Here is a 20,858-nt window from a genome sequence, read left to right on the forward strand (position 1 = left end):
CCATATTGCAGTTGCAGAGCAGAGACGAGTCAGGCCTTGCCAAGGGTCAATGCGGTAGCTTACTGGAAATAGTGTCACACTGGCAAAAATACAAAACCATCCCCCTCTATGTGAACCTCAGGGTTTTTAATAATGATTTAATTAGTGAACAGTGTACCTTGATGAGTGGATTGGGCAGTCATGGGCCTAAGGTAAGAAAAGGATCATGGAGGCTTCCCAACAGACCCAAACTTGAAGGGACTGTCTACATTTGAGGAGCCAATCAAGTCCTATTGGGATTTCCCATTGTGGAATTTACGGAAACCGCACCCAAAAATTGGCCATTCCTGGGGACTGGAGTCAAAATTTAAATGTGATGTTGGTAAGTATGCCCAAACTCCCGTGTTATAAGAGAGGGGAGTCAGACTGTGAGTCCTGGAGGGGATGTGGGACTGGCATCAGCAGATTTTGGAGCTCTATAAGAAATTATAAAAAAATCTATAGAATTAGCTTTATTGGATAAGCATAGGTAATACGAATATAAACGGCATATGTGCCCTCAGCATGGTACAGAGGAAGACGCTGTGCATAATACAATCTGGTAAATCAGGGCTTCATAGGAGCGCGAGGATCAAAACCTGGAAACACATAGAGACACCAGGACCAGGACGCCGGCAGAGACGAGGGACATCTTGTTAGTGATGGCAGAATTGCACAGATTCGTATCACAGCAGCTTGACTTATACGAAACACCAGGCGGTACTAAAGGAGGACGATGATTACACAGCTCCGGCGGAGAGCAACCTTTTATTGCAACTTCAGCATTACCTGCAACAGAGAGAACACACATTGTAAGATGCCATTTATGGGATTTATAGGAGACATTTCATCCACTTAAAGGGTCGTGGTTGTGATCTGTTTTACTGATTCTGCAAGGAGTCAGCGTGAAAGGAGTCATCTAACTGGGCAAGTTCTCACCTAGACACAAGATAAATAATAACTTTGTCTCCGTTGGGGGTCCGACGTGTGGTTCCCACCGATCTCGACAATCTGAAATTCCCGGTTACGCTGGAGCTACGCAAACATTCATTGTCTATGGGACTGTGATACTTAATTATCTCCTGCACTTCGATAGACTATGAATGGAGTGGTGAATTTTCTGCTCAACATTGGCGCCATTCTAGCACATTTCAGAGACCCGTGCTCGAGCCTCATGGGGGGTCCCGTGGGCTCAGACCCCTATTAATCATCTTGCTACAATTTCTTCTGTTTTGCCATTTTGATGCCTCTATCAAACTAGTATGGGATTCTGTTAGGGCAGTCGTAGGGTTCCAATCGGTTACTTTGACAGCCATGGCCCAACAGAAGACCACACTCACCACCATCTTGGTGCTCCTATGAAATCCCACCAACTTATGGTGAATTTATTGAACTACAGTATAAAGCACAAACGATCAATTAACCCCTTCATGACCTTGGGATTTTTCGTTTTTCCGTTTTCGTTTTTCACTCCCCTCCTTCCCAGAGCCATAACTTTTTTATTTTTCCGTCAATTTGGCCATGTGAGGGCTTATTTTTTGCGGGACGAGTTGTACTTTTGAACGACATCATTGGTTTTACCATGTCGTGTACTAGAAAACGGGAAAAAAATTCCAAGTGCGGTGAAATTGCAAAAAAAGTGCAATCCCACACTTGTTTTTTGCTTGGCTTTTTTGCTAGGTTCACTAAATGCTAAAACTGACCATTATGATTCTCCAGGTCATTACGAGTTCATAGACACCTAACATGACTAGGTTATTTTTTACCTAAGTGGTGAAAAAAAATTCCAAACTTTGCTAAAAAAAAAAATAAAAAAAAAATTGCGCCATTTTCCGATACCCGTAGCGTCTCTATTTTTCGTGATCTGGGGTCGGGTGAGGGCTTATTTTTTGTGTGCCGAGCTGGCGGTTTTAATGATACCATTTCGGTGCAGATACGTTCTTTTGATCGCCCGTTATTGCATTTTAATGCAATGTCGCGGCGTCCAAAAAACCGTAATTCTGGGGTTTCGATTTTTTTTCTTGTTACGCCGTTTAGCGATCAGGTTAATGCTTTTTTTTTATTGATAGATCGGGCGATTCTGAACGCGGCGATACCAAATATGTGTAGGTTTGATTTTTTTTTTATTGATTTATTTTGATTGGGGCGAAAGGGGGGTGATTTAAACTTTTATGTTTTTTGTATTTTTTTCACATTTTTTAAAACTTTTTTTTTTACTTTTGCCATGCTTCTATAGCCTCCATGGGAGGCTAGAAGCAGGCACAGCCCGATCGGCTCTGCTACATAACAGCGATCATCAGATCGCTGTTATGTTGCAGAAATGCAGGTGTGCTGTGAGCGCCGACCACAGGGTGGCGCTCACAGCACGCCGGCATCAGTAACCATAGAGGTCTCAAGGACCTCTATGGTTACCATTCAGAAGCATCGCCGATCTCCGATCATGTGACGGGGGTCGGCGATGCCGTCATATCCGGCCGGATGCGGTAGTTAAATGCCGCTGTCTGCGTTTGACAGCGGCGTTTAACTAGTTAATAGGCGCGGGCAGATCGCGATTCTGCCCGCGCCTATTGCGGGCACATGTCAGCTGTTCAAAACAGCTGACATGTCCCGGCTTTGATGCGGGCTCACCGCGGAGCCCTGCATCAAAGCAGGGGAGCTGACCTCGGACGGTATAGTACGTCCGAGGTCAGTAAGGGGTTAAGGAACTCAGAAAGAAAAAGTGATTCAAACATTTTTTTTTGTGGAAATATTAAGTAAAATAAAAATTGCATCCATATACAAAAATAAATTAAAGATAAGAATATTTATAATTGCCGCATCCTTTAAAATCCAATCTGATAAATTCTAAAATTATCATATAAATAATACAGCAAAACAAGAAAAGAAAATTTAAAATGCCAGAAGTGCAGTTTATTGGGTCAATTGAATGGTGAAATATGGTATAGGAGTTATGTTACATGTACTCACGTTGGCTAAAGGACAGTGAAAAGCAGTGATTTCTTGCAGGACAGGTCGTTGTGGTGGGATTCTTACACTGAGGATCCGAACACTGAAAGCAGTTCAGTGAAGTAACTGCAAAGAGAAGATACGTTACATAATCCCCCAAAACATACACCACCTATAAAGATTTGGTGGTGGAGGCAGGATAATGCTATTGGCTTGTTTTTCAGGGGGTCGGATTTGGTCCCTTTGTTGCAGGCAGTGAAGGGAATACTTAAAGGGGTATTCTCATCTCCAAAATCCTATCCCAATACAGTATGTAGTAGGTGTAGTAATAATAATATTAGCAAATGCCTCCAATTAGAAAAGTAGTATACAGTAGTTCTTCCAATTAGCTATGTCACTTACTCCATGTGAAGGGCATTGTAGTAGTTTAGATATCCATGGTTACCATCACTAACAACTGACTGTCACTATGTGAGTGGCTGTATCCATGAATATCTAAGCTACTGCAATGTCCTGCTATTAAACACCGGTCCCGTTCTTGGCTCTGCACCCTACACCACAGTCAGCAAAACTTTTTTGTGCTCCACATTGGGCGTTGCTAGTAGCCTGTTGTGCTCCCATGTGTTAAACATCCTTACCTAAATATGGCTTACCAAGACACACACCAGTGTCATGGTATTAAGACTTTTAGTTTGTCTGTGCACAGCAGCCTGTCTGACTGTGGATGTCAGTATTTCTGCAACGTGCCTATGGTCTCTACAACGTCACCTGGCTGCTTGCGGCTTCCAGTCCCTCAGTTACATGTCTGCCTGCAGCCCTCTAGTATCGCTGCAAGCTGTCTACGGCCTTCTGGACATCTCATGTCTGCCTGCAGCTTCTAGTTCGTCAGTTACCTGTCTGACTGCGGCCTTCAGTATCTCTGCAACCTGTCTATGGTCTCCAAAATGTCTCATGGCTGTCTGTGACTTCCACTCCCTCAGTTACCTATGTGCCTGCAGGCTTCAGTACCTCTGCAAGCTGCCTAAATTCTTCAGGATGTCTCCTGTCTGCCTGAGACCTGCAGTTGCTCTGTTACCTGTCTGCCTGAGACTTTCAGTAGCTCTGCAACCTGTCTGTTGTCTCCAGGATGTTTCCTGGCTGTCTGCAGCTTTCAGTACCTCAGTTACCTGTCATCCTGCAGTTTCCAGTACCTCAGTTACCTGTCTGCATGTGGCTTCCACTCCCTCAGTTACCTGTCTGCCTGCAGCTTTCAGTACCTCTGCAAGCTGCCTAAGTTATTCAGGACATCTCCTGTCTGCCTGCGACTTGCAATTCCTAGTTACCTGTCTACCTGAGACTTTCAGTATCTCTGCAACCTGTCTGTGGTCTCCAGTACATATCCTGGCAGTCTGCGACTTCCAGGACCTCAGATACCTGTCTGCCTATGGCTTTCAGTAACTCTGCAACCTATATGCGGTCTTCAGGACATCTTTTTTTGCCTGTGCCTTCCATGGCATTTAAACTTTCTAGTTACTCCGGAGTTATGTCTGCTACCTGTCTGCAATTTCCAGGGTGCTTCCTGTCTGCCTGCAGCTTACTATACCTCATGTACCTGTCTGCCTGCACAATACACACAACAGTGTCATCTCCTCTTCACAATACTACACCACGTCATGTATACACAGCACAGTGCACACAGCAGTGTCATCTCCTTGCAGCGCCCCAGAGTCCTGGTCATTGCAGTAATGTCGCTCTTCCACCAGGGGGAGTGATGTTACGTCTGATGGTACTAAAGGAGTTCACCTTGCCAGGTATCACAGTCACATACTACACTTCACACTCCAGTCCACCAGGGGGAGCAAAGCTTCTATCTACTAGGGCACTGTTCACACACGGGTAAAACTGGTGGGTTGGATAGGAAGTGAGACAGAAAGAAGCAGACTGGGCTTCGACCAGATAACATCGAGGGAGAAGCAGCCTGGGTTTGACCCAGGGAGGAGTCCTGCCCCGAGATTGGCAGCCTCCTTCCGAGGCGCGTAGCCGGTGGCCGGAACACCGAGGGATGTACTGACTCTACGCAATACTCCAGACAATGGCAGGACAGTCAATTCCAAGTTGGCTGCCCAACCTAAATACCTAAGAAGACACAGAGGCAACTGTGGGAGAGGGGCATCTCTAGGGTCCCTATAAAATAGCTCCAGGCCTACCCCATCATACGGGTTGTCCTATCCATATCATCTGGGGGACAGAGAGAGAGAACATCAGAAACATCTACAAAGGTTGTGAGGACTTTCCCGTGGTGCTCAGCAGGGAGGTACTACAACACACAGGCGCTAGTAGGAAGGCTACTGATTTCCTCCTGGCTAAGGGAACTCTGGATGTGCCTTCGGACCGGCCGGACTCAGCCAGCCCTGTGAGCGGTACTCTGGACTGTGGACTCTGAAGTCTTCAGTAAAAGGTAAAGAGACTGCAACCTTTGTGTCCTCGTTATTCATTGCGCCTTACATCGTCCACTATCACCATCCACACACTTTGGGAAGCCATGGGGACATACTTCACCTGTGGGAAGGTATATCATCTAGCTGCCATTCCATCACCCCAGCGGACCCCTAGCAGCGTCGGTCATCCTGACCGAACACCACAGGTGGCGTCATGAACACTTGACAAACTATCACCTTTAATTGGGCGCCCCTCAGCAGGGCCACGGACCGGGTCGGGCCACTGTGACATCCCCAGAACCGAGACCGAGGGACCCGGTGCCGAGTACCCCATTGCCCTGCGCCTGGGGCGATCCAATTTTGGCGTCACGAACAGGATCTACTTAAGCCTGAAAATCGGGCCATGTGTGCCTAAGAACTGTGTCAGAATTGTGATTGGATTTGTGATTGGAACTGTGATTTGCTTAAGGACTGTGTATTGCCATTTGCCGCTAAAATTCCTGCCAAAACCGCCGCCATTACCCCGCCACGAGGAGCGCAGGAGAAGAAGAAGGGCGTGGAGTTGTGGGTGTGAACGAACTGAGAAGCGCGAAAAATAATGGCCGCCCAGTCTAAATATTTCTGTTCCTTGAGGACGTGTCCATCAGCAGCCGAGATCTGCCTCATAATCCTTAATGGCGGGCAGAGACAAAGAAAGCGAAACTGCCCACGAAGGAGAGAGCGGGTAAAGGACGAGGAAGAAGCCAGCCACGTGGAGGATGCCATGACCAGCCGCCCGGGACCAGAGCGTGGGGTCAGAGCAGAGGACTCCCCCAGCCACCTGGAGAGACACCGCGGCCAGGCATCACCCGTTGGCCCTGACTTCCTGCCGGCCGGCATGGAAGAGCTCAAAGACCAACTCCTGCGGACGCAGCTGTGCACTGAGGCTGGGTGGAAGAAGACCATCGTCGAAAGCCTCACCAGACATCTGTCGGCAGCCTCGTCTGGTCCGGAGCAAGAAAGAAGTTCCAGCGCTCTGAAGCCAGAAAGCAAGGCCCTGCCGGAAAGCGAGATGCTGCAAACAGAGATGACAACGCCGCAGCACAAGGCCCTGCAACCAGCGTTCCAGACCCCAGCGGAGACAGAGCAGACCGGCACTGGAGGGACCGCATCTGAAGCAAGTATGAAGAACGACCCTGTCCTGATGACCGACTCCACTGCAGCGACTGCTCGTGCCACCCCTACTGACTTCGTTCCAGTGACTGATCTTGCAGCAGCCGCTATCTTTGCTGCAGCCAGTGCCCATACTCAAGTTGCGCAGACCTCCATCGCTGCGCATGACTTAACCGTACACGAAAGACGGACTAACGGCGTTTATCCAGCACCGGGTGTAACCCTGGATTTCACCCTTCCCAGGCCAAAAAGGGTTATGTGCCAGGTGCAACCCTGGAAGCCGTCCAACTAAACATCGAAACCACGAAAATGTAAATAGTTAACTGTTTGTTTTCCTGTTTTCTGCTGCTAAAACCCGTCTAGGGTTATTCTTCTTAAAGGGATCCCTTAGTTTACACGGGATCCCTATTGTTTCTGCAGCGCCCCAGAGTCCTGGTCGTTGCAGTACTGTGGCTTCGCCACTATGGGGAGCCATGGTGCGTTCGATGGCACTGAAGGAGTTCATCTGATCAGGTATCACAGACACCAATACATTTCACCGCAGGGCCTCCGGGGGGAGCTAAGGGTTCTATTCATTAGGCCACTCCCCACCATAGTGGGTAAACTGGGGGTCAGGCAGGAAGTTAGTGGAGAAAGCTGACTGGATTGAACGAAGCAACACCTAGTGGCAGAGGGTGTTGTGGAGTAAGAGACAGTAGGGTCTCTGTCAGGGGTGGGATCCTGACAGAGGCTTGGCAACGAGAAAGAACGAAAAGGGACCGCGCCTGCTCCGGGTAGCGGCGGTGCCCAAGAAAGGACTAGAAGCGAGATAGATTGTGCTGAGTGAGAAACGAGATCAAGCGATAGGAGAATACCAGTAGGGGTCGTGCTGTAAGACCGGAGCAACATCCTACTGAGGCGCATTACCGGTGGCCGGAACGCCGAGGGAGTGGAATAACATACAGCTTCAAGCCATACTCCAAACAGCGGCAGGGCAGTCAGTCTCAGGCGGGCTGTCTAACACATATCACCTATGAAGTCTTGGGAGGCAATTGCGGGAGAGGGGCGTCTCTAGGGTCCCGGAAGAACTCCAGGCCTATCCGACAAACGGGTGCCGTTCTAACTGTAACATCAGGAAGGGACGGAAGATTAGAAGAACATCACTTAATCGAGTTGTGAGGGAACTTAAGAAACAGACACAACGGTTGTGGGGTACTTTCCGTAAGCATAGCAGGGAAGGACTACAACACATAGCGCTAAGAAGGAAGGCACCGATTTCCACCTGTGAAGTGAACTCTGAAGGTGCCATTGGACCGGCCGGACTTGCGCAGCCTGGTGAACCATATTCTGGACTGAGGACTCAGAGATCTCCAGTAAAGAGGTAAAGAGACTGCAACCTGGTGTCCTCGTTATTTACCGCGACCTGCACCCCACAACTGCACCGTTACAACACCACTATTTGCACCAGACGTTCCCCACTGACAGACAGGGCCACGGACCGGGTCTAGCCACCGTGACAACCCCAGGACTGAGACTCAGAGGCCCGGCTCCGGGTACCCCTCGGCCCTGTGGCGGTGTGGGGGCGCTTTAACTTGGCGTCACGAACAGGATCTACTTAAGCCTGAAGAATCAGGTCATGTGTGCCTTGGAACTGTGATTTATCGTGCTTGGACTGTGCTTTATTACAAGGACTGTGTGTTGCCACTTGCCGCCAGAAGTTCCCGCCAAAACCGCCGCCATTACAGCGCTAAGGAGAGCGCAGGAGAAGAAGAAGGGCGTGGAAGTGGGCGTGAACAAGCTGAAGAGCGCGAAAGACAATGGCTGCCCAGTCTAAATATCTCGGCCCCTTGAGGACGTGTCCGTCAGCAGCCGAGATCCGCCTCCTGATCCTTAATGGTGGGCAGAGACAACGAAAACGAAACCGCCCACGAAGAAGAGAGCGGGAAAAGGACCAGGAAGAAGGAGCGAGCGACATGGAGGACGCCATGGCGAGCCGCCCGGAGCCGGAGCGTGGGGTCGGAGCAGAGGACTCCCCCAGCCACCCGGAGGGGCACCGCAACCAGGCCTCCACCGCTGATGCTGAATTCCTGCAGGCCGGAGTGGACGAGCTCAGCGACCGACCCCGGCGGACGCAGCTGAGCACTGAGGCCGGGTGGAAGAAGGCCATCATCAGGAGCCTCACCGGACATCTGTCGGCAGCCTCATCTGGTCCGGAGCAGGGAAGAAGTCCCAGCGCTCCGAAGCTGGAAAGCAAGGCCCTGCCGGAAAGGGGTATGCTGCAAGCAGAGATGACAATGTCGCAGCACAAGGCCCTGCAACCAGCGTTCCAGATCCCAGCGGAGACGGAGCAGATCGGCACCGGAGGGACCGCATCTGAAGCAGGTATGAAAGACGACCCTGCCCTGACGACCGACACCACTCCAGTGACTGCTAGTGCCACAGCTGCTGACTCCGTTCCAGTGACTGATCTTGCAGCGGCCGCTACCTCTGCTGCAGCAAATGCCCATACTCAAGTTGCGCAGACCTCCATCGCTGCGCATGATTTAACCATACATGAAGGACGGATTAACGGCGTTTGTCCAGCACTGGGTGTAACCCTGGACCTCACTTTGCCCAGGCCAAGAAGGGTTAAGTGCCAGGTGCAGCCCTGGAAGCCGTCCAACTAAACCTCGGAAACCTGAAACTGTAAATAGTTAACTGTTTATTTCCTTGCTGTTTTGCTGCTAAAACCCGTCCTGGGTTAACTCTTAAAGGGATCCCTTTGTTTACCCGGGATCCCTATTGCTTTTTATTTTTGCTTTCACTTTCATTTTTGCTTTTTGGTTCACAATGTTATAAGAACTGCAGTAATCATGGACTGTGCATGATACAAACTTGTCCCTTGTAAATAGTTTGCACCTTATTAAAGGCGCTTCCTACTGGTTTTACTTAAACAAAGACTCTTTGTGAAGATACCTTACCGGAACCTTTGTTGAGCATGGACTGGTAGTCTGAGAAGACGAACTACCTCAGAAAGACTTGATCCCCTCTTAAAGGGGATGTTCATTTGTTGATAATGCTTTAAGGCCAATAGCTATAATGCTGATAAAGAAAAGTGATGATAACACTCACATGTAAAAGTTATGTGTATGCAATTAGTTAAATGTAAAGGAATGCTGATAATATTTTCGGAAAGAAGATAGTTAATAATGTTGATAAGAAAAAGAAGGGGGGGGATAGAAGGTAGACCCTGCGTTCCCCATCGAAAGTTAATAATGTGTTACTAAGGACAGAAAGTGAACCCGTAGGGGTTAGTGAGTGAGTCCTTCTAGGAGCCAAGTAGAGCCGGCTCAGTGTTCTCAAACTGAAAGAAAAGTTATGTTCTATACTGTGTATAGTAGTTGAAAAGGCAGTAGGCCCTGGCTGAACGGGGCGGTCCTGTAATAGAAAGGAGAGGCAGTAGGTCTGGTGCCGATAGGACAGGCGGTCCTGCAGATCCAAAGTAGGAGAATGAAAAAGTTAAAGTGCCTTATAATGTGATTATAGGAAGGTCTTTAGTGGATTTAGAGTGTGAGTCCTTAAAGGCAATGTTAAATTATTGTTCAACAATTTTACACTTAGTAGAATACCCGGTTGGGTAACAGGAGTTATTTATAGCCTGTAATTTATAATGTTAACTATGTTTGTAACGTTTAAGTGTCCTCACCTCCCATAAAGGGAAGCCTGTTCAAGAATACTTATTGTTTTGCACTCAACAAAATTGTATGTCTTTTTGCTAACTTGTATTGTTGTTTTCTTCCCAGTCCCGGAGTACTGTGTTTAACCAGGGGGGAGTGCAGCGCCCCAGAGTCCTGGTCGTTGCAGTACTGTGGCTCCGCCACTATGGGGAGCCATGGTGCGTTCGATGGCACTGAAGGAGTTCATCTGATCAGGTATCACAGACACCAATACATTTCACAGCCGGGCCTCCGGGGGGAGCTAAGGGTTCTATTCATTAGGCCACTCCCCACCATAGTGGGTAAACTGGGGGTCAGGCAGGAAGTTAGATCAGAAAGCTGACTGGATTGGACGAAGCAACACCTAGTGGCAGAGGGTGTTGTGGAGTAAGAGACAGTAGGGTCTCTGTCAGGGGTGGGATCCTGACAGAGGCTTGGCAACGAGAAAGAACGAAAAGGGACCGCGCCTGCTCCGGGTAGCGGCGGTGCCCAAGAAAGGACTAGAAGCGAGATAGATTGTGCTGAGTGAGAAACGAGATCAAGCGATAGGAGAATACCAGTAGGGGTCGTGCTGTAAGCCCGGAGCAACATCCTACTGAGGCGCATTACCGGTGGCCGGAACGCCGAGAGAGTGGAATAACATACAGCTTCAAGCCATACTCCAAACAGCGGCAGGGCAGTCAGTCTCAGGCGGGCTGTCTAACACATATCACCTATGAAGTCTTGGGAGGCAATTGCGGGAGAGGGGCGTCTCTAGGGTCCCGGAAGCACTCCAGGCCTATCCGACAAACGGGTGCCATTCTAACTGTAACATCAGGAAGGGACGGAAGATTAGAAGAACATCACTTAATCGAGTTGTGAGGGAACTTAAGAAACAGACACAACGGTTGTGGGGTACTTTCCTGTTATGACCCCAATGGCGAGGGTCTCAGAGGAACGTGGAAGTCTGCAGAATACAAAAATCCAGCTCATAGGGCAGTGGTAACTGGGTTGACCATATATCTACTCCTAACGCCAACACTAGAAGTAGCCGGGGATCATTCCTACGTTGATTCTAGATGACACGCGCCAGCCGGAGAATCTAGCTACCCCTAGTAGAGGAAAACAAAGACCTTTCTTGCCTCCAGAGAAGGGGACCCCAAAGCTGGATAGAAGCCCCCCACAAATAATGACGGTGAGGTAAGAGGAAATGACAAACACAGAAATGAACCAGGTTTAGCACAGAGAGGCCCGCTTACTGATAGCAGAATAAAGAAAGGTAACTTATATGGTCAACAAAAACCCTATCAAAATCCACACTGGAAATTCAAGAACCCCCGAACCGTCTAACGGTCCGGGGGGAGAACACCAGCCCCCTAGAGCTTCCAGCAAAGGTCAGGATATAGATTAGGAACAAGCTGGACAAAAATACAAAACCAAAACAAATAGCAAAAAGCAAAAGGCAGACTTAGCTGATATAACTGGAACCAGGATCAGTAGACAAGAGCACAGCAGACTAGCTCTGATAACTACGTTGCCAGGCATTGAACTGAAGGTCCAGGGAGCTTATATAGCAACACGCCTAACTAACGACCCAGGTGCGGATAAAAGGAAAGACAGAAAAACCAGAGTCAAAAAACTAGTAACCACTAGAGGGAGCAAAAAGCAAATTCACAACAGTACCCCCCCCCTTAGTGAGGGGTCACCGAACCCTCACCACGACCACCAGGGCGATCAGGATGAGCGGCATGAAAGGCACGAACTAAATCGGCCGCATGAACATCAGAGGCGACCACCCAGGAATTATCCTCCTGACCATAGCCCTTCCACTTGACCAGGTACTGAAGCCTCCGCCTGGAGAGGCGAGAATCCAAGATCTTCTCCACCACGTACTCCAACTCGCCCTCAACCAACACCGGAGCAGGAGGCTCAGCAGAAGGAACTACAGGCACAATGTACCGCCGCAACAAGAACCTATGAAATACATTGTGAATAGCAAACGACACAGGAAGATCCAGACGAAAAGATACAGGATTAAGGATTTCCAATATCTTGTAAGGCCCAATAAAACGAGGTTTAAATTTGGGAGAGGAGACCTTCATAGGAACAAAGCGGGAAGAAAGCCACACCAAATCCCCAACGCGTAGTCGGGGACCCACACCGCGGCGGCGGTTGGCAAAGCGCTGAGCCTTCTCCTGTGACAACTTCAAGTTGTCCACCACATGATTCCAGATCTGCTGCAACCTATCCACCACAGAATCCACCCCAGGACAGTCAGAAGGCTCCACATGACCCGAAGAAAAGCGAGGATGGAAACCAGAGTTGCAGAAAAAAGGCGAAACCAAGGTGGCGGAACTAGCCCGATTATTAAGGGCAAACTCAGCCAACGGCAAGAATGTCACCCAATCGTCCTGATCAGCAGAGACAAAACACCTCAAATAAGCCTCCAAGGTCTGATTGGTTCGCTCCGTCTGTCCATTAGTCTGAGCATGGAAAGCAGACGAAAACGACAAATCAATGCCCATCCTACTACAAAAGGATCGCCAGAACCTGGAAACGAACTGGGATCCTCTGTCTGACACAATATTCTCAGGGATGCCGTGCAAACGAACCACGTTCTGGAAAAACACAGGAACCAGATCGGAAGAGGAAGGCAGCTTAGGCAAAGGAACCAAATGGACCATCTTGGAGAAGCGATCACATATCACCCAGATAACGGACATGCCCTGAGATAGCGGAAGATCAGAAATGAAATCCATGGAGATATGTGTCCAAGGTCTCTTCGGGACAGGCAAGGGCAAGAGCAAACCGCTGGCACGAGAACAGCAAGGCTTAGCTCGAGCACAAGTCCCACAGGACTGCACAAATGACCGCACATCTCTTGACAAGGAAGGCCACCAAAAGGACCTGGCCACCAGATCTCTGGTGCCAAAAATTCCCGGGTGACCTGCCAACACCGAGGAATGAACCTCGGAAATGACTCTGCTGGTCCACTTATCCGGAACAAACAGTCTGTCAGGTGGACAAGACTCAGGCCTATCAGCCTGAAATCTCTGCAACACACGTCGCAGATCCGGAGAAATAGCTGACAAGATAACTCCATCTTTAAGAATACCAACAGGATCAGCGACTCCAGGAGCATCAGGCACAAAGCTCCTAGAAAGAGCATCGGCCTTCACATTCTTTGAACCTGGTAAATACGAGACAACAAAATCAAAGCGGGAGAAAAACAATGACCAGCGGGCCTGTCTCGGATTAAGGCGTTTAGCAGACTCGAGATACATCAGATTTTTGTGATCAGTCAAGACCACCACACGATGCTTAGCACCCTCGAGCCAATGACGCCACTCCTCAAATGCCCATTTCATGGCCAACAACTCCCGATTGCCCACATCATAATTTCGCTCGGCAGGCGAAAACTTCCTAGAGAAAAAGGCACAAGGTTTCATAACAGAGCAACCAGGGCCTCTCTGCGACAAAACGGCCCCTGCCCCAATCTCCGAAGCATCCACCTCAACCTGAAAGGGAAGTGAGACGTCAGGCTGGCACAAAACAGGCGCCGAAGTAAACCGGCGTTTCAACTCCTGGAAAGCCTCCACGGCAGCAGGAGCCCAGTTAGCTACATCGGAGCCCTTCTTGGTCATATCCGTCAAAGGTTTCACAATGCTAGAAAAATTAGCGATAAAACGACGGTAAAAGTTAGCGAAGCCCAAGAACTTCTGAAGACTCTTAACTGACGAGGGCTGAGTCCAATCAAGAATAGCTCGGACCTTGACTGGGTCCATCTCCACAGCAGAAGGGGAAAAAATGAACCCCAAAAAGGGAACCTTCTGTACACCAAAGAGACACTTTGAGCCCTTGACAAACAAAGAATTTTCACGCAAAATTTTAAAGACCAACCTGACCTGCTCCACATGCGAATCCCAATTATCAGAAAAAAACAAAATATCATCCAGATAAACAATCAAAAATTTATCCAGATACTTCCGGAAAATGTCATGCATAAAGGACTGAAAAACTGAAGGCGCATTAGAGAGCCCAAAAGGCATCACCAAGTACTCAAAATGACCTTCGGGCGTATTGAATGCGGTTTTCCATTCATCACCTTGCTTAATGCGCACAAGGTTGTACGCACCACGAAGGTCTATCTTGGTGAACCACTTGGCACCCTTAATCCGGGCAAACAAGTCAGACAACAGCGGTAAAGGATACTGAAATTTGACAGTGATCTTATTTAAAAGCCGATAATCAATACAAGGTCTCAAAGATCTGTCCTTTTTTGCCACAAAAAAGAATCCCGCACCAAGAGGGGAAGAAGATGGACGAATATGTCCTTTTTCCAGAGACTCCTTGATATATGAACGCATAGCGGTATGTTCAGGTACCGACAGATTAAACAGTCTTCCCTTAGGAAATTTACTGCCTGGGATCAAATCTATAGCACAGTCACAGTCCCTATGAGGAGGCAGTGCACTGGACTCAGACTCACTGAAGACATCCTGATAATCAGACAAATACTCCGGAACTTCCGAAGGCGTAGAAGAAGCAATAGACACAGGCAGGGAATCCTCATGAATACCACGACAGCCCCAACTTGAGACTGACATAGCCTTCCAGTCCAGGACTGGATTATGGGTCTGTAACCATGGCAGCCCTAAAACGACCAAATCATGCATTTTATGTAAAACCAGGAAACGTATCACCTCGCGGTGTTCAGGAGTCATGCACATGGTAACCTGAGTCCAATACTGCGGTTTATTTGCTGCCAATGGTGTAGCATCAATACCCCTAAGAGGAATAGGATTTTCTAATGGTTCAAGAGTAAATCCACAGCGCTTAGCAAATGAGAGATCCATAAGACTCAGGGCAGCACCTGAATCTACAAACGCCATGACAGGATAAGATGACAGTGAGCAAATCAAAGTTACAGACAGAATAAATTTAGGTTGCAAATTACCAACGGTGACAGGACTAACAACCTTAGCTATACGTTTAGAGCATGCTGAGATAACATGTGTAGAATCACCACAGTAATAGCACAAGCCATTCCGGCGTCTATGAATTTTCCGCTCATTTCTAGTCAGGATTCTATCACATTGCATTAAATCAGGTGTCTGTTCAGACAACATCATGAGGGAATTTGCGGTTTTTCTATCACATTGCACCGAATTAGGTGTCTGTTCAGACAACACCATGAGGGAGTTTGCGGTTTTGCGCTCCCGCAACCGCCGGTCAATTTGAATAGCCAGTGCCATAGTATCATTCAGACCTGTGGGAATGGGAAAACCCACCATAACATTCTTAATGGCTTCAGAAAGGCCATTTCTAAAATTAGCGGCCAGTGCACACTCGTTCCAATGTGTCAGCACGGACCATTTCCGAAAGTTTTGGCAATACACTTCAGCCTCGTCCTGCCCCTGAGACATAGACAGCAAGGCCTTTTCTGCCTGAATCTCAAGATTGGGTTCCTCATAAAGTAAACCGAGCGCCAGAAAAAACGCATCAAGATCAGCCAATGCCGGATCTCCTGGCGCCAGCGAAAAAGCCCAATCCTGAGGGTCGCCCCGTAAGAACGAAATAACAATCTTTACTTGCTGAGCAGAATCTCCTGATGAACAGGGTCTCAGGGACAAAAACAATTTACAATTATTCACGAAATTCCTAAACTTAAACCTGTCTCCGGAAAACAGTTCAGGAATCGGTATTTTAGGTTCTGACCTAGGATTTCTGATAACATAGTCTTGTATGCCCTGCACACGAGTAGCCAGCTGGTCCACACTTGTAATCAAGGTCTGGACATTCATGTCTGCAGCAAGCATAGCCACTCTGAGGTAAAGGGGAAGGAGAAAAAAAAAACTCAGAATCTTCTTTCTTATAATCCCTCTTCTGCAATGCATTAAACATTTAATACTGGCCTGGCAAACTGTTATGACCCCAATGGCGAGGGTCTCAGAGGAACGTGGAAGTCTGCAGAATACAAAAATCCAGCTCATAGGGCAGTGGTAACTGGGTTGACCATATATCTACTCCTAACGCCAACACTAGAAGTAGCCGGGGATCATTCCTACGTTGATTCTAGATGACACGCGCCAGCCGGAGAATCTAGCTACCCCTAGTAGAGGAAAACAAAGACCTTTCTTGCCTCCAGAGAAGGGGACCCCAAAGCTGGATAGAAGCCCCCCACAAATAATGACGGTGAGGTAAGAGGAAATGACAAACACAGAAATGAACCAGGTTTAGCACAGAGAGGCCCGCTTACTGATAGCAGAATAAAGAAAGGTAACTTATATGGTCAACAAAAACCCTATCAAAATCCACACTGGAAATTCAAGAACCCCCGAACCGTCTAACGGTCCGGGGGGAGAACACCAGCCCCCTAGAGCTTCCAGCAAAGGTCAGGATATAGATTAGGAACAAGCTGGACAAAAATACAAAACCAAAACAAATAGCAAAAAGCAAAAGGCAGACTTAGCTGATATAACTGGAACCAGGATCAGTAGACAAGAGCACAGCAGACTAGCTCTGATAACTACGTTGCCAGGCATTGAACTGAAGGTCCAGGGAGCTTATATAGCAACACCCCTAACTAACGACCCAGGTGCGGATAAAAGGAAAGACAGAAAAACCAGAGTCAAAAAACTAGTAACCACTAGAGGGAGCAAAAAGCAAATTCACAACACTTTCCGTAAGCATAGCAGGGAAGGACTACAACACATAGCGCTAAGAAGGAAGGCACCGATTTCCACCTGTGAAGTGAACTCTGAAGGTGCCATTGGACCGGCCGGACTTGCGCAGCCTGGTGAACCATATTCTGGACTGAGGACTCAGAGATCTCCAGTAAAGAGGTAAAGAGACTGCAACCTGGTGTCCTCGTTATTTACCGCGACCTGCACCCCACAACTGCACCGTTACAACACCACTATTTGCACCGGACGTTCCCCACTGACAGACAGGGCCACGGACCGGGTCTAGCCACCGTGACAACCCCAGGACTGAGACTCAGAGGCCCGGCTCCGGGTACCCCTCGGCCCTGTGGCGGTGTGGGGGCGCTTTATTTCAAGTTAAGTTTTTCTACTTTTTCTAAAAGACTGCCGAATCATGGACGGTGAATGGTTCACAAACTGATTGTACATAGTTTGCACCTTCTTAAGGGTGCTCTCTACTGGTTTTACAAAGAAGAGATTTTTGAAGAGACTGTTCCCGATTATAGCGTGAAAGTTCTTGCTTTAAACTGACTTGCAAACTGATTGTTTGCACTACCTCAGAAGAGACTTGGTTTCCTCTTAAAGGGAATGTTAGTTGTTGCACTTCGCCTAAAAGTGATAATGTTGCCTTAAATAGTTAGATAGTAATAATGTTCTTACATAGTGATAGTATGTAGTTAGGAGTAGAAATGTTAATGATGTTCTTTGAATAAAAGTGAAGATAAAGTAATTATTAGAATTGATGAGAGAAAGCTAAAGAAGGATGCAGTAGGCCCATAGGGGTAGACAGATAGTCCTGCATATGTGAAAGTGAAAGAGAAATGAAGAGAATGTTGATTTGCACTTTTGAAATTTTATAGTATACTTTAGTGGGTACACGCCATTAAAGGAGAGATACTGTTCTGTATTTAGTAGGTAGCATACCCGTATGAGTAATAACGGTTATTCATAGTTAGTTAATTAATAAGTGTTATTTAAAATCATAAGCACAATGTAAATATGTTCTTGTTTGCAACGTTCAAGTGTTCTCACCTCCCATAAAGGGAAGCATTGTTATATTTACTTGTTTACAGCATTCCAAAATTTTGTATGTCTTTTTGCTAACATGTATTGTTGTTCTTCTTTTCCCGGTCCGGGAGTACTGGATCTAACGGGGGGGGGGGAGTGCAGCACCCCAGAGTCCTGGTCGTTGCAGTAATGTCGCTCTTCCACCAGGGGGAGTGATGTTACGTCTGATGGTACTAAAGAAGTACACCTTGCCAGGTATCACAGTCACACACTACACTTCACACTCCAGTCCACCAGGGGGAGCAAAGCTTCTATCTACTAGGGCACTCCTCACACACGTGTAAAACTGGTGGGTTGGATAGGAAGTGAGACAGAAAGAAGCAGACTGGGCTTCGACCAGATAACATCGAGGGAGAAGCAGCCTGGGTTTGACCCAGAGAGGTCCTGTCAGGGGTGGGATCCTAAAAGAGGCCTAGCAAGAGATAGAACATTACGGAGCTGCGCCTGCACATCATTGCGGCAGCATCCTAAGAAAGGACACAAAGCGAAGTATATTGTGGAGAGTGAGAACTGAAGTCACAGCACAAGGAGATAATACCGGGAGGAGTCCTGCCCCGAGATCGGCAGCCTCCTTCCGAGGCGCGTAGCCGGTGGCCGGAACACCGAGGGATGTACTGACTCTACGCATTACTCCAGACAACGGCAGGACAGTCAATTCCAAGTTGGCTGCCCAACCTAAATACCTAAGAAGACACGGAGGCAACTGTAGGAGAGGGGCGTCTCTAGGGTCCCTATAAAATAGCTCCAGGCCTACCCCGTCATACGGGTTGTCCTATCCATATCATCTCGGGGACAGAGAGAGAGAACATCAGAAACATCTACAAAGGTTGTGAGGACTTTACCGTGGTGCTCAGCAGGGAGGTACTACAACACACAGGCGCTAGTAGGAAGGCTACTGATTTCCTCCTGGCTAAGGGAACTCTGGATGTGCCTTCGGACCAGCCGGACTCAGCCAGCCCTATGAGCGGTACTCTGGACTGTGGACTCTGAAGTCTTCAGTAAAAGGTAAAGAGACTGCAACCTTTGTGTCCTCGTTATTCATTGCGCCTTACATCATCCACTATCACCATCCACACACCTTGGGAAGCCCTGGGGACATACTTCACCTGTGGGAAGGTATACCATCTAGCTGCCATTCCATCACCCCAGCGGACCCCTAGCAGCGTCGGTCATCCTGACCGAACACCACGGGTGGCGTCACGAACACTTGACAAACTATCACCTTTAATTGGGCACCCCTCAGCAGGGCCACGGGCCGGGTCGGGCCACCGTGACATCCCCAGAACCGAGACCGAGGGACTCGGTGCCGAGTACCCTATTGCCCTGCGCCTGGGGCGATCCATCCTCACATTACTACACCATGACCTGTATACACAGCACAGTGCACACAGCAGTGTCATCTCCTCCTCACACTACTACACCATGACTTGTATACACCGCACAGTGCACACAGCAGTGTTATCTCCTCCTCACTGTACACCATGACATGTATACACCGCACAGTGCACACAGCAGTGTCATCTCCTCCTCACACTACTACACCATGACATGTATACACCGCACAGTGCACACAGCAGTGTCATCTCCTCCTCACACTACTACACCATGACATGTATATACAGCACAGTGCACACAGCAGTGTCATCTCCTCCTCATAATACTACACCATGACCTGTATACACGGCACAGTGCACACAGCAGTGTCATCTCCTCACACTACACCATGACAGGTATACACAGCACAGTGCACACAGCAGTGTCATCTCCTCCTCACACTACTACACCATGACATGTATACACCGCACAGTGCACACAGCAGTGTCATCTCCTCCTCACACTACTACACCATGACATGTATACACAGCACAGTGCACACAGCAGTGTCATCTCCTCCTCATAATACTACACCATGACCTGTATACACGGCACAGTGCACACAGCAGTGTCATCTCCTCACACTACACCATGACAGGTATACACAGCACAGTGCACACAGCAGTGTCATCTCCATCATAAACAGGTACTATAGACACAAGGTAGCATGTTCTCTTGTATACTTCACATTACTTACCAGTCTGAGCGCCGCATGCTATGAGAACAGTAAGGTAGACGAGTTGTGGGGTCTGCATTGTGCTCAGATTGTCTTCACACCGTCTCTAGGTCCAGTAATCGGTGCACCTATCCCGTTCCCATTTTATAGCTTTATTATCTTGTTGATTGCAGCATTCAGTGTAGGAGGTGTAAATGGGTTGTACATCCCATAATTGCCAATGTGGATGTAATGTAATTTGTGTTTATTTCCAAATAACGACATTCTGGCCTTGAAATGACCCAATCACTGAACTTTTATTACGATGTTTTATGAGGATACTCAGTTGATAAAAATCCATTTTCACTTGAGTTTCCTGCGAGGGAAATTTGAGGAGTGGGATGTTTCACTTAGGACCCTCGAATATCTGTTGCAGTTGAGAGCGGATACAAAGTGTTTGCCACATCCATGCAATCCTCCGACCGTTTACTGATTTCAGTAAGACTTGTGTAACGTTACGCTCCATTTCCCATGTGGTTGAGCTGCTGGACAATTGCTGCCATGTTTCCGAATAATGTACATCAGATGGCAGAAAAACTGATTATTTGTAGAAACACGTTCCTTTTAAAATGACAGCGGAGCCAATTGTGGTTTCCGTGACCAATAATCGGGTTCACCTTGGTTTCCATTACTATCAATGCAATTTTTTAAGTAAATGATGGGAGTGATATAAAATGTTTCATTGTGCTGAACGTGTCCAGTGATTGTGAGATGAACCCGTCAACTAACCAGCGTGTCTGCCATAGATATCTTTTTGTTTCCATCTTCCTGCTGCTTTCTCTACATTTTTTATCTCCTTACTAATGAAGCA

The 20,858-nt window shown here is 48.0% G+C and overlaps 1 protein-coding gene across 1 annotated transcript; it reads right to left on the reverse strand.

The window, feature by feature from the left end:
- Window positions 1-476: 476 nt before the first annotated feature.
- LOC143809449 (uncharacterized) lies at window positions 477-20,149 on the reverse strand. Its single transcript, XM_077292518.1, has 3 exons — window positions 20,030-20,149; window positions 2,986-3,090; window positions 477-807 (listed from the first exon to the last, which is right to left on the reverse strand). Exons 1-3 carry the CDS (start codon window positions 20,085-20,087, stop codon window positions 611-613), a joined length of 360 nt encoding a protein of 119 aa, XP_077148633.1. The 5' UTR covers window positions 20,088-20,149; the 3' UTR covers window positions 477-610.
- Window positions 20,150-20,858: the final 709 nt, after the last annotated feature.

Source organism: Ranitomeya variabilis, chromosome 2, assembly GCF_051348905.1.
Source record: "Ranitomeya variabilis isolate aRanVar5 chromosome 2, aRanVar5.hap1, whole genome shotgun sequence".
NCBI classification, from domain to species: Eukaryota; Metazoa; Chordata; class Amphibia; order Anura; family Dendrobatidae; genus Ranitomeya; species Ranitomeya variabilis.